The sequence below is a fragment of the Mustela erminea genome, chromosome 9 (genome assembly GCF_009829155.1).
Source record: "Mustela erminea isolate mMusErm1 chromosome 9, mMusErm1.Pri, whole genome shotgun sequence".
In the NCBI taxonomy this organism is placed as follows: Eukaryota; Metazoa; Chordata; class Mammalia; order Carnivora; family Mustelidae; genus Mustela; species Mustela erminea.
Genome location: NC_045622.1, coordinates 56,836,072 through 56,849,404, shown reverse-complemented (window position 1 = coordinate 56,849,404; position 13,333 = coordinate 56,836,072). Strand labels below are relative to the sequence as shown.

The window sequence follows — 13,333 nt, the reverse complement described above, 5'->3', positions numbered from 1 at the left end:
GGAGAAAGTGAAAGAGGAGAGAAAATTCTGAGAACAAAAAATGGAGGGGCAGAGGGAGTACCCAGAAAACCCTGCCCACAGGGGACAGAAAGACCCTCAGAAAGGAGCCTCCCTCCCCATACTCCGCTGATAGCCCAGCCCAAAGCTGCCCCTTGCTCACCCTCAGATGTCCACCAGGTCCTGGGCCAGAGGACTCGCACAGCTCCGCTCGACAGCGCTATGTGCCTGACCAGGCAGCCTGTCTGAGTAGGGCTGGTCTGGCAGACAGCCAGGCCTCTGTTCCCCGGGTGTGTCGGAGGCTGTGTCGGGGTCCAGGTACCGCTCTGTGTGGCTGTGATCACTTGTCTGAGTGCGTGTTTCTGTGTAAAAGTGAATCTGTCCAAGAGTGAGTGTGAGAGTGTGTGTGTGTGTGTGTGTACATCCAGCTCTGGCTCTCCTTGGTTTCCTGCTCTCCACCTCCCCCACCCCCTGCTGCCCTGGCCAATACACACACTTCCTGAAAACACTGAGAAAGAGAAAAGTCACCCAGAATCCCCTGGGGCAGACACTTCCTCCCCGCCCCCGGCCTGCCCCCACACTCCCCAAGTTGGAATGGGACAAGCCACCACACTGCTGTCTAGCAGGGCCTGCAGAGTAGATCCTCAGGAAGCCCTAGCTTTGGCTGGCCCCTCTCCACCCCACAGGAGGCCCAGAGAGGCTGGGAAAGAGGTTCTTTGAAGGGAGCAAGTTCTGCCCCAGCAACAAGTGATAAGCCTTCAGGAAGACCAGGGATTGGCTGGGCTGCAGGGCAGGCAGGAGCACAGGTGGGAGGCTGTGCAGTGTGATCCCAGCTGGCAGCTGCCCACTCTGGGCAAATACTCCCTCTTTGGAGGTATCTCTAGGCATCTGGGGAGGTATCAGAGGAGGAAACTGAGGCCTAGCACCACCTGATAGGGGCTCTGTGGAGGGACCCTGGAACTCTGGATCTGAGAAGACCCCTCTACCATTCAGGGAAACAGACTCAGAGGGTTCACATCTGTGGTACCTGGAGCTGAGTAGACCGGGCCCCAAGCCAGGAGGCAGGGTCTGAACACTGGCTTCTACTCTGCTGGGCTGTGTGACTCTGGGCAAGTTTCTCCTTATCTCTGGACTCATCAACAAGTTTCCTATCCCAGGCTTTTAATAATGGTGGGGGATACAGAGTCTTGGAGGGGTAAAGTAGGGTCCTTCCAGGCCAGCCAGCACGTGAGCCTTGTTGTGAGAGTCCTGACCCAGTTGGGGCAGGGAGGTGGCAAGCCTGTCCCTGCTCATTGGCTGCCTGCCTCCTTGAAGGCCTCTGCCGCCTTCCTGAGATGTCTAGGGTGATACAGGTCGCTTGGTGGGAAGGGATATGGGGTGGTGAGCTTGGGGCCTTTAACCCTATTGTCTAATGTCCAGCGTGGGCTGAGGGCACTCTTGGTGCTGAGTCCACGTGGGTGGCAACCGTGCCAGCACTGGGCAGCACTGAGACTCGGTCAGTCTTAATCTATTCATGCACACAACAAATACTTCCAGAGGGCGCGTTAGGCACCCGGCACAGTTGCCGGTATTGGTGATACAGCAGTAAACAGAACCCACCAGAATCCAGGCCCTCATGGAGCTGACACTAGTGGGCTGGGCAGCATGTGGATACACACTGGCTCATGCCCAGGAGGGTGCAAATAACACATGTGCCAATTCACTACCCACAGCACACGCACGCACAAACGGACTCACGCCATTGGAGGTTCCAGCACGCCAGCACACATGGGCCCGTAGAGGTGTGCACACGGGCCCTGAGGAATTCAAATGCGCACACACCACCGCGAGCAAGTAAGCAGTGAAACCGCCTAAGTCCCCACTCCTGCGGACATATGGGGACCACATACGGCCTCCCTGAAAACTGGTGCAGAAGTGTAAATACACAGACATACTACTACCTTCACAGCTTATACAAACACACACACCTAGGGGTGCCCACTTACATGCTGGCTAGGCATGCCCTCCCATGTCCAGCCAGTACACACATGCACACACAGCAGATAACCCCAGATCTCGCTTGGGAGGCTGGTGATGGGCTTGAGGCTGGCAGAAGTACTCACTCGGTGACCTCGTGAACTGGCATAAGAGGTCCTAAGATTCAGAGAGTGAGACTCCTGTCACTCAAGGGTGCAAGCAAGGACCCAAAGGCCACATCAGGAAGAAGGGACTTCTACAAAGGGGACAGGAGCAGGCCGGGTTGAATCGCCTTCTGCCGTGCCCCATGGTGCCTGTGGTCCAGAAGAAGGGGCTGTGAGGGAGAGCGGTCAGGCTCCAGCCCAGCCTCCAGCTGTTACACACACATGAAGCTCCATCTGCAGTGAGTTTTTCTGCCACTGGGCTTTGAAGATTTTGTATGCCCTGGAAGGCAGGGTGCTAAGACCTGGAGATGTCCACCGTTCCAAATGTCAAAGACCCCAGGACAAGGAAGCCAGGCTTGGCAGCTCACCTCCCATCACACTCTGTCTGAAGAAACAGCCCCAAATTGTAAAGGATAATTATCTACAAATTCTCTCACCATGGAATGAAATTTGGGTCCTCTAGCTATAAGGGGCCAGACTCCTGAGCATGGAGGCCTGGCCTGCCCCACAGGTCAGCTAAGTGACTAAGTTCAGAATGAAACTCTGAAGAGCGGGGGCTGGTACTCTGGGGCATAGACAGGACGCTTGCTCTACCCAACAAGTCTCCTGTCCGCAGACGTTGGTACCAGGAGGGCCATGGAGGGCTAAGGAGGATACCCAGTAGAGAAACAGGCCCAGAGGGGCCACTGGCCATCAGTCACACAGCTAGCTGGGCCTGCCCCAGGTATTCTGCCTCCGATACAGGAATCCAGGTCTCCATTCCCTCAATGGGAGGTTTGCCTCCTGAGCTTCTAATGGACAGGGTCCTATCTCCTGTCCTTGTTCACCTACTCCTATCCCTAGAGACAGATAGACAGACACAGACTCACAAAGACACACACACACACAAACCTATGCTCTCTCTCTCAGCCCCCTCCATGATGGAATGAAAGGAAACAGAAATGGAGAGGGATGCCTAGGTGGCTCAATTGTTAAGCTTCTGCCTCCTGCTCAGGTCGTGATCCTGGGGTCCTGAGATCAAGCCCTCTGCTGGGGGTAGGGAGAGCCTGCTTTTCCTTTTCCCTCTGCCCCCCCACCCCACTCGTGTCCCCGTTCTTACCCACCTCATGCTCTCTCAAGCACGCTTTCTCTCTCAAATAAATAAAATCTTTAAAAATAAAATTAAATTAAAAAAGAAAAAAACGGCTCATGCATGTATAAGAATGGCCACTAGAGGGCATAAGGGCTCCAGAAAACTCCAATCTACACTGTGCGCCAAGCTCCTAGGGGTATACCTAGTACCATCCCTAGTTGTGTAAACCCAGGAAAGCCAAAAACCCTTTTCGTGCTTCTAGCAATCAAACCTCAAAACACCACAGCCCTGGCTTGGCCTTCAAGGCCCCCTTACTATCAGAGCCCTCTTCTGGGTGGGGAAAACCTCCCGGACCCTCCCATAGGAGCTCCCCGAGCATGCACTCGACATGGATCCAGTTAGTGCTCCTCTCCGTTTCCTGAGCCTCCGTTTCCCTACTTGAAAACAGGACACAAATCCCCCAGAAGATGTGAGCAGGAATCAAACAAGATCATGTAAATGAAGCACCCAGCACAGTGCCCAAGAGTAGGGAAAGGGAGATCTCCCTATACCCATCCCTTCCTCCTCCGAGAAGCCTTCCCAGATTAGGCTGACCTGGGTCCAAGTACTGCAGTCATCTCCATTACACCCCTGAACACATATCCAGCACCAGCTGGGGATGCTCCCTCCCAGATGGGCATCCCAGCAAATGGCAAGAAGGGAAGGCATATGTGAAGGAGGTTAAAATAGGCCATCCACAGAAGTAGGAGGAAACTCAAGGAAACGGAGGAGTATGGGGACCAGGAAAGGGGAAAACAATTCTGACGAGGAGGGAGAGTGTGTAGGCTGCAGCTTGAGAAGTGTCCCTAGGATCTGGGGACATGTGGCTGGAGCAGTGAGGAGGGGGAAGACAGGAGCACAAGCACCAGGCCCTGGGCAATTCCTGCCCCCCGCACCCGGGGCGGCAAGCTCATCATCCTAGACTGTTTCCTCCACATGCTACCTACTGACTTGGAATGTACTCCCATCTCCCAGCGTCTCATACTGACCAGGCCCTAAACAGAACTCCAGCCTTCCTCTCTGGGTACACCTCTCTCCCTTGATCCCCCGATTAGGGATGGCACCACTCTCCACCCAAGACGGAATCATGGATTCTGTGTAGCAACCTGTGCCATCTCTGCTTATGTCTAGGCCATGCCCAAGGTTCACCCATTCCAGGGCCAACCTCTCACTCCAATCTGCCTACTTCTCTCCAACCTTATTAGCACAGCCCGAGTGGGGGCCTCTCCTGAGAGCCTGGGACCTGTCACTTGTCACCCAGCTTCCTCCTCCACCAGCCTTACCAGCCCCTAGTCATCTTATTAGTATTCAGCTTTTATCCGATCGTTCTGCTTGAAACCTTCCTGGCTTCCCACCTGGCCTTCACAGAATGTCCCACCAGGGCCAGCCACAAGCCTCACCCCCACTCACCCAGCAGTTTAGCTCCAGTCTGCTCAGAGTGCACCCGCTGACCGTGCCTCCCACCTCCGAGCTTTACACAGGCCGTTCCCTCCACTGAGGGAGCCTCCCTTCCCCAGGGCCGAAGGCCACAAACGCCCCCTCCGCTTTCTAGGATCCTTGACCAAGGCGCCTCCCACCACGGATGGCACCCACTCACCTCACTAGCAGGCGCGGGGGCCCCGTGCGGGGGGGCACGGGCGGAACACTTAACTCTGCCAAGTGGCGCTTGGCAGGCAGCGGGGGCAGCGCAGGGTCAGGGACTGCGGCAAGTGGGGCGGAGAAGCAGGCAGGTGGCAGGCAGCTCCTCCGGGGTGGGATGGGGGGGGCAGTGGGCAGCCCCTCTTCCTCTCCAGCCTTGGGCTCTGGCTCCACGGGCACTGGCGCGGCAGGAGGGGCAGCGGGCGCAGGCGGTGAGCGGAAGACGTGCCGCTTCATGGGCACAGGCCGCGGGCTGGGGCGGGGTGCAGGGGTGGGGGGTGTGTGGGTGCGCAGCAGGCCTGCCAGGATGCGGCGGCGGTGACCAGGGAGCAGCATGCCCATGTCCAGGAGGCGGGCATCACTGAGGCCTTGGCACTCCGTGGCCCACACCAGTCCGTGCTGCTCGAAGAGCCCGGCGTACTGCTCTAGGTGCAGCGCCCTCAGCCACTCAGTCACAGACAGCGCTACATCCCGGGCCTCCGCCATGGTTCCTGCTAGCAGAGGCCAGCCAGCGGGGCCCTGTCCAGACCTGCAATAGAAAGACAGGCACAGGTGAGAGGCAAAGCTGCCCAGCCCTAGTTTCCTGATTAGCAACCCTCTGTGGCTCTCCCATGCCATGGGGTCAAGCTCTGTCCTTAAGCTTTCTCCCTGGTGCCCCCTGTGCCGGCAAGGCCAGATACTGCCAGGTCCCTGAACACACAGCCTTTTCTCTCTGCCTGAAACCCGCCACCCCCACTCCTGCAGCCTCCTAGCATCCAGCTCACATCTCCTGCAGGAAGCCCTCCAGGACCTGCAGAGTTGTACCACCCCTAAGCCCTATCTACAGCCAGGGCCACTGCTGCAAGGCTGGCCAATGGCTGTGTCTACTGCCCTCTGCAGGACCTGGGCAAGGGCCCAGTTCCTTCTGAAGCACCAGTTCCCAGCTGATGGCCAGGCCCAGGGGCTTAACAAGTATGGGTGGGGCTGCTAGTCTTCCTGTAGGCCCCGTGTAGGGATTGAGCTTCATCCCCTCTCCATGCCCCTGGAGGAAGCAGAATGCTCCAGGAATTAAGTGAAGCCAGCATCACCCAGCCTCTGGGGTCCTGGCCCTGTGAATGAATCACCCCTCTCACCACCAAAGGGGTTAATGTATAGGAAAGGCCATCCCCTCATTTGTTTATTGGAGAGAGCCTGCCCTGGGCGATAGGGACTCAGGTCCAACGCCTGCACTCCAGAACTCCTGGCCTGGCAAGAGGCAAGAGACAGATGACATAGAGAGAAGGATATTAGTAAATCAAAACAGCAATTCACCAGATCATCTCTACAGATATCAAAGAAGCAAATGACAAAGCACAACGTCCAGTGTACTTAACAAAAATCTTACTAAAATAGAAATATACTGATACTTCCTTAAACTAAAAATCAGCACCTTGCTTCATGGGAAAACAATGGAAAAAATTTCCGTTAAAGTCAGGCATGAAACAAGGATATCCATTTCATGAGTGATTATTATTAATCATGGGATTAAAAATTTAAGAATATAGCAAGTGAGCTGGATTCAAAGCTAATAGAACAGAATGAATATTTATAGGCAATAACCAGGTAGGAACCAGGAGGAAGAGCCTCCTTTACAACAGCATTATAAAACCTAAAACACTAAGAAGAAACATAAAAAGAATTGTGCGAGATGTGAGATCTGTAGGAAGAGGCAAAAAGAAGAGACCTAGACAAATGGAAAGACATGGTATGCTCCTGGGTAGAAAGCATCATGAAGATAGTAATTCTCAGTTAATTTATAAATATGCACAATTCTATTAAATACATACAAAGTTCTGGAAAAGGGGGGAGGGCACCTAGACAACCAAATCTGAAAATTCATGCAGAAAAGTAAACAAGCAGAAAGAGCCAGGAAAATTCTAGAAGCAGGGTGTGGGGGGTAAGAAGGGTAAAGGGTGGGAACCAGCCTCACCACATATTAAAACATATAAAGCCATAGTAATTAAAATAGTACATGTTACCAGCATCTGGAACAGATGAATCAAACAAAACAGAAAGTTCAAAAATAGATCTAAATACATAAAATCATTTAGTGTCCAATAAAAGTAACATCTTCAAACTAGTGGAGAAAAGATGCATTATTAAATTGTTGGGACAGCTGCAGAACAATCTGGAAACAAAGTTAGACTCCCTACCACACACCTTACACCAGAATAATCACAGGCAGATCAAAGATTTCATTATAAAAAAATAAGACCATGAAAGGATTTAAAATATCTTCTCAGAGAGGCAAAAGCCTTTTGGAAATGATGCAAACCCAGTTAGGTAAAGAGTAAAATATTCCACTATATAAAAAACAAACATTCCTGCATAATAAAAATGCACCATAAACAAAGTCAAGAGATAAACAACAAGTCAGAGGACATATGCCTCCCATATCCCAGACACAGGACCGACCAATTTTCCTAATAACTGAAGAGCACCTAGAAATAAGAAATAGGTGGAGGAAAATGAAAATGTAACTGGTTCTCAAGCATATGAAAACTACTTAACCTCCTCACACTGCGAGGTGACCCGGTGAGGCATTCCCCTACCAGCTAGTGGGAGGTACCTCTGGGAAGGGCAATTAAAGCCACAATAGCTATGAAAACCCCAAGCCCTTTCACTCTTTGATCCAGCCCCCCCCTAGGCATTTACTTATCCTACAGTCTTCCAAGGTGACTGGCACCAGTGATGTGTACAATAACAAAAGATTGGAAATAACCAAGATACCCACCAAACAGGGAACGGTTAACTAAATTATGGTGTAGTCATACAGTAAAATACTTAGCAACCTTAAAAAAATGAGGAAATGGGGCGCTCGGGTCGCTCAGTGGGTGAGGCCTGGTCTCGGCTCAGGTCATGATCTCAGAGTCCTGAGATGGAGCCCTGTGTCAGGTTCTGTACTGGGTGTGGAGTCCTGCTTGAGATTCTCTCCCCGCTCCCTCTGCCCCTCCTCCACCCCCCTCTTGTAAAAAGAAAAATAAAAGGTATCAGAATACCTTTATCGTTTCATAATATACACAAATATCAAATCATTATGTTGTACACCTAAAAATACAATGCTTTATATCCATCATATCTCAGTTTAAAAAAAAACTTAATTGGAAAAACAAAAAATATCTTTCTTTTGTAAAAATTTCCAAAACCACATGCACACAGTGTCTAGGCCCCTCCCCAGGCCTTGGAGGCTCCATCAGCTTTCTTGGAAACCCACCTCTGGTGGGAGGGAGACTTTTCACTCTACATCTTTATCAGTGACCTACATTTTGAACTACATGAGTTCTTCAAAAAGGCTGCTGAGGGGCCAAAAGGAAGACACAAAGAGAAATACGCTGGATGTTCTAGGATAAACCAGCTCTCCACATTATGAAGACATCAGTTCTTCCCAGGTTAAGCTATAACCAGCACAAAACACAATCCCCCCAAAATTACCATTAGGCAGATTCCAAAGCTCATATAAAATGATAGTAAGGATTTGTTAGGTGGAAAAATAATATGCAAAGTAGTGTTTTGTTATGTAAACATCTAGGTTAAATAAAAAATGTACATATATGTCCGTCTGTATATACATATACATAAGAATGACCCCAGATGGGTATACAAGAAACTGCCTGCCATGCGGGAAAAGAACCAGCCTGCCTTGGGGGAGAAGAGCCAGCGGATGTGAGGACAAGGAAGGAGGGTTACCTCTCACTGTATGTTTCCTTACCTCCAACTTTTCTACCACCTTCCAAAAAATAAGTACAATTTAAAAGAAAATGTGATCTACAATGCCCACCCACCTGCTGGTCCCTGCCCTACCCACCCCTTCAAAGCCCTTCTGGGAGGCTCTCTAACCTCACCCTCTTCCTGCCTCTCTGCCTATTTTCAAAATGAAAACTGGGACCTGAGCTCTGGCCTCCATGAAGCCTCTTGCACGTCAAAGTTGGGGCTTAGCCAAACACACCCAACCCAGCTCCCCACCCTCTGCCTCCTAACTCACCCGCTGGGCTGCCCAGGACACTGGGGATCCTTCCAGGGGCAGCAGCTACTCTGAATGGCTCCTCATCTTGGTCCACGGTGGAATCTGTAAGGATGGAACGGGGGCGGAGGTGGGGGGGGAGAAAGTCCATGAACCAATTTGAGCCGCTGGATGCCGGGAGGAGGAGGAAGGAAGAAGGAAAGGAAGAGGAAGAAAGAAGTGGAAGGAAAAAGGGAAGTTGGGAAGTCAGAAGAGAGGGAAGGAAGCAAGAGATGGGGTAGATAGTAGGGGAAGAAGGAAGGGATCAGGGAGTCTAATGGAAGTGGGGGGTGGGGGGCATGAAGGTTAAGCCAGAGGAAGGCCTTCTCATGGGAGGGAAGAGGCGGACAGGTAATGGCTGCACAGATGGCGAAGAGGAGTCAGGACCTCCCATGCTCTGGCCTCCCTGGACCGGTGTGTGGTCCCCAGGCTGGGCGGTGCAGAGGCAGGCTGCGGTGGGAATGGCCGGGCCTGCCTGCGCCACCCACAGGGAGGACTGGGGGCGGGGGAGGGGGGGCGGGGGGGGGTAGGTGTCGCCAGATGCAGTTCCCACTACAAAGCTGAACCTGTCAGTGAGAGGTGGGGAGCAGGGGTGGGGGGCGGGGAAACATGACACTCTCAGCAGGGGCTAGAAGCCTCGGGGTAGGGTGAGGGCAGAGGGGGCAACTGAGGCCCGGGTGTGAGACCCCAGAGGCCCAGCTCCTAAACATGCATGGGGGGCCAAAGGAGACTATTACCAGGCAGGAGGAAAAGGAACTGGCCATCCTCGAGAGCAGGCCCCCAGCAAGCTCAGGTGGCCCGGGCTCCGCCGTGTGAGGAGGGTGGGGAGTCGACGGGCACCATGGGCCACAGCATGTTTCCTGCCACAGGGTGGGGTCAGGGTGCACCTGTGACCATCTGAATTTACTAGCTAAGTATTTATCTAAGTAGACTCTACAGCTACTTAGGATGGGGCTAAAGTAGATATATGTTTCAAAAGTATTTTTTTGAAGATTTTATTAATTTATCTGAGAGAGAGAGAGAGAAAGAGCGCATAAGCAGGTGGAAGGGCAGAGGAGAGGGAGAAGCAGACTCCCTGCTGAGCAGGTAGCCCAACCCGGGGCTCGATCCCAGGACCATAGAATCATGATCTGAGCTGAAGGCAGACGCTTAACGACTGAACCACCCAGGTGCCCCTTCAAAGCATTTTAAAAATAAACTTCAGGTAATTAGTACCTCAGAAAGAATTGGCAAAGAATGGCAGTGCTACTCAAAGGACATTTTTTTTTTTTTTAATAAAAGACAACCTAAATAGTCATTATACACCAGGTATCTAAGCAGTTTTTATTAACTTCCTGAATCCTCACAGCAACCCTATGAGGTACACAGCTCGCAGTAGAAGATGAAGAAACTGAGGCACAGAGAAGTTAAGTAATTTGCCCAAAGTCACACAGCTAGGAAGGGGCAGCTTGAATATAGTCTTAGATCTGCTCTAATACAGTAACCAGCGGGAGCCCCACAAGGCCACGAGCCCTGAAGACATCACCACATAAAGAGGTGTGCTGTATAATGTACACACTGGAATTTGAAGATTTAGTACAAAAACCAAGAAGACAAAACATCTCTATTGTTTCTATTTATTATATGATAAAAGTATACTATTTAGGATATTTAGATTAAATACATTAAAATTAATTTCAAAAAATTTTAAATTGCTCTGTGGCTCACAATGCATTTCTCCTGGATAGTCTAATTCAGGATTCTTTTTTTTTTTTTTTTTAAGATTTATTTATTTATTTGAGAGAGAGAGCGAGCACAAGCAGGAGAGACAGAGGGAGAGGGAGAGAATCTCGAGTAGACTTGGTGCCGAAACCAAGAGTCAGATGCTCACCAGATGATGCCACCAGATGCTCCCAACTCTGCATTCTTGGCCACTCTGCTTCCTGCCTCTCAAAAGTGATCATGAACACCAAGAGAGCGCCTGTTCCACCTTGGGTCCCATTCTAAAGACTCAACGTGAACGACTGGGTCCCCAACCACGCTACTGGAATGACCAGAGTTGGGAAACAGGAAACCACTTCCAACCCTGAGAACGGGTCAGACTCCTCCGGGGCCTCCCTCAAGTTCCTATTCCTGTACTGAAGACTTCAGATTGAGGTCAGACTCAGGGACCCACCCTGACACCCCTCTAGGACACCTCATTCAAGATACTAGAAGCACAAACCTGACCTCAGAGACCTGGACTGGCTCTCCAGGAAGCTCAGGCTAGAGGGGGTCAGACACCATCCAGCCAATGAAAATAGCCCAAAGGGCCCTCACCAGGCTGAGGGTCAGGGAAGGCATCCTGGAGGAGGAAGCTCCTTGAAAAAAGAAGTTTGGAGCAGTGCCCAGCTGGGCCCTACTGGAGTCTGAGGCCAAGAAGGAATTGGCAATAGTAAACCTCTTTATTTAAAATTTTGGTATCTTACCTTAGATTTTTCTCAATTATTTTGATTTTAAAAAAATACAGCTTAAAAATATTATCTTGAATACTGAGCTTTTTGCCCATCTCCACCCCTTACACTTGGTGCCCAGGGCGAGTGGCACACTAACTGTACCCTAATCCTGGCCCTGGTTTGGAGGTGTATGCCCTCCAGCTACTGTGACACATCCCTGAGTCTCCACCCCCAGGAGAGCAGGGACCTGACAGAGGGGAGTGTCGTCCTAATGTGACAGCAAGGCCACAAAATGGGGGGTTCCCCTCCTCCTCTACCCCAAGGGCCCAGCTCAAGCCTCAACACCCCACCACCCCACTCTGCCCCGCTTCTCCTGTCTCCCTCCAGCTCCCCTCTGCTGTGCCAATTAAGATCCCACTCCAGCTCAAAACCGCTAAGTCCAGCCCCTCGTCATTGTCATTTGACCTGCTCCAGCAGAAGCGACATTTACAAATGAAGAAACAACACCCACAGAGAGGAAGTTACTTGACGTAACCCAAGCCCTAACCCAAGCCCCAGCCAGGCCGGGCTGGCCCAAGACTCCCTCCATGTTGCTTTTTGCACCAGGCAGCAGCTGAGCATAGGGGACCCCTGAAAATGTCTGCTGACAATGAGTAAATGAGCCACAGCCCCCCACCTTCAGCTGCTGACTCCAGACTGCCTTCTCCAGCAAGTCTTCCCTCACCACCCGCCTTGGGCTCCTAAACCTGGGAAGCTGAGCCCTGCAGTCGGGCGCTGTTCCTGATCTGCCTCTAGTTGTTCCATTCATGGAGGTCCACCTCCACCTAACCCCCACCTGGCCTGGGGTATCCTGAGGGTCTGCACCCCTTCTGTTTCCCTTTGTTCTCCACAATGGAGTCCAGGGCCTGGCTGGCCCAGGGGCACTCAGTCCAGAGGTAGTCATCCAGAATCATTAATCCTTGCCAGTCGGTCCTTCTTTTGGTCTGACCTGAGTCTCTCTTGCTGGCGGCCAACCTTTCACCTTCTGTCCTCTGACGACCATTTTGACCCCCATCACAGTTTAAATCTCACTGCCCCTTCTCTGTTCCAGCCCAGAATCCCTTGCGCCATACCTACCCGTCCAGCAGGAAGGCAGCCCAAGGGGCAGGCACACTCCCACTTCCTCCATTTCCTAAGTGCCTACTGCATGCCCAGCCCTTGCCAAATTTCCACCCTTATCTCACTTATCCTCGTAACAACCCCGAGGCCTGAGATCCTTGCCCCATTTCAGGGAAGCTGTGTGGGGTGGAAATTTGCCCAGGTCACTTGCTGGAGTCAACAGGGCCTTCTGAGAACGTGACCTCCTCTGTCTAGTCCAGTTGGAGAGGCTTTCAGAGGGACTCCTGGGCTGGGCTTTGAAGAAGTAGGAGGTTGCGTTTCCAGCCCAAGGGAACCGAGTGTGCAAGGCTCAGGGATAGGAAAGGACCTGGCAGTTCCAGAGACAGGGTGATTTCAGTGGGGCAGGGACGGGGGAGGTGAGAGGATGGTAGTGATACCCCAACAGGTCTGGGGACTCCCACAGGGTTGGGAGCCTCCTTTGCATTCTGATATGCATGGTGATTCAGGCCTGAGTCAGGGCAGCCTTGAACGTCCCAACTCCTTCCACATTGGGCTCTGAGGTCCCCTCAGCCCAGACCCTGCCCCCGCCCCCCCTTCCCAGGATGGCATCTTCAGGCGCCTCTGCACAGAGCTACACTCTGGGTTCAAAGGAAGGCCCAGTGATGGGGGGAAGAGAGGCAGAGAAAGGCAGGCCCAGGCTCCACACTCCCTCTGTCCTCCCCTGCACACCCTCCCCTCCCCCTCCCCCTGCTGCCCCAGGCAGGCCAGTCAGGGACCCTAGCATCCAGACCTCAGGAAACCCCTCAGAACATCCCACATAGGAACCAAGAACAGTACTCATGCAGCCTCGGCCAGGTCTACAAACCACAACCTAGCCGTACCACAACTTACACCTCACACAGCCCTGAGGGACACACACCTTACACACCACTCGGCA

The 13,333-nt window shown here is 52.2% G+C and overlaps 1 protein-coding gene across 9 annotated transcripts in view; it reads right to left on the bottom strand.

Moving 5' to 3' along the window:
* ARAP1 (ArfGAP with RhoGAP domain, ankyrin repeat and PH domain 1) overlaps positions 1–13,333 on the bottom strand; it is a 61,673-nt gene that overhangs the window by 35,221 nt on the left and 13,119 nt on the right. For 7 of the 9 annotated variants that reach the window (XR_004288953.1, XR_004288954.1, XR_004288955.1 and 4 more), the window contains exons 2-3: positions 8,867–8,950; positions 4,826–5,395 (exon numbers count right to left, since the gene is read on the bottom strand). Coding sequence is in view for 4 of the 9 variants with exons in the window: in XM_032356383.1 (XP_032212274.1) it covers positions 4,826–5,352 (527 nt within the window). In the remaining 5 variants the exon portion in view is untranslated. Of the gene's footprint in view, positions 1–160; positions 436–4,825; positions 5,396–8,866; positions 8,951–13,333 lie in introns of those variants that run through there. The other 2 variants (XM_032356387.1, XM_032356388.1) reach the window with 1 other exon arrangement.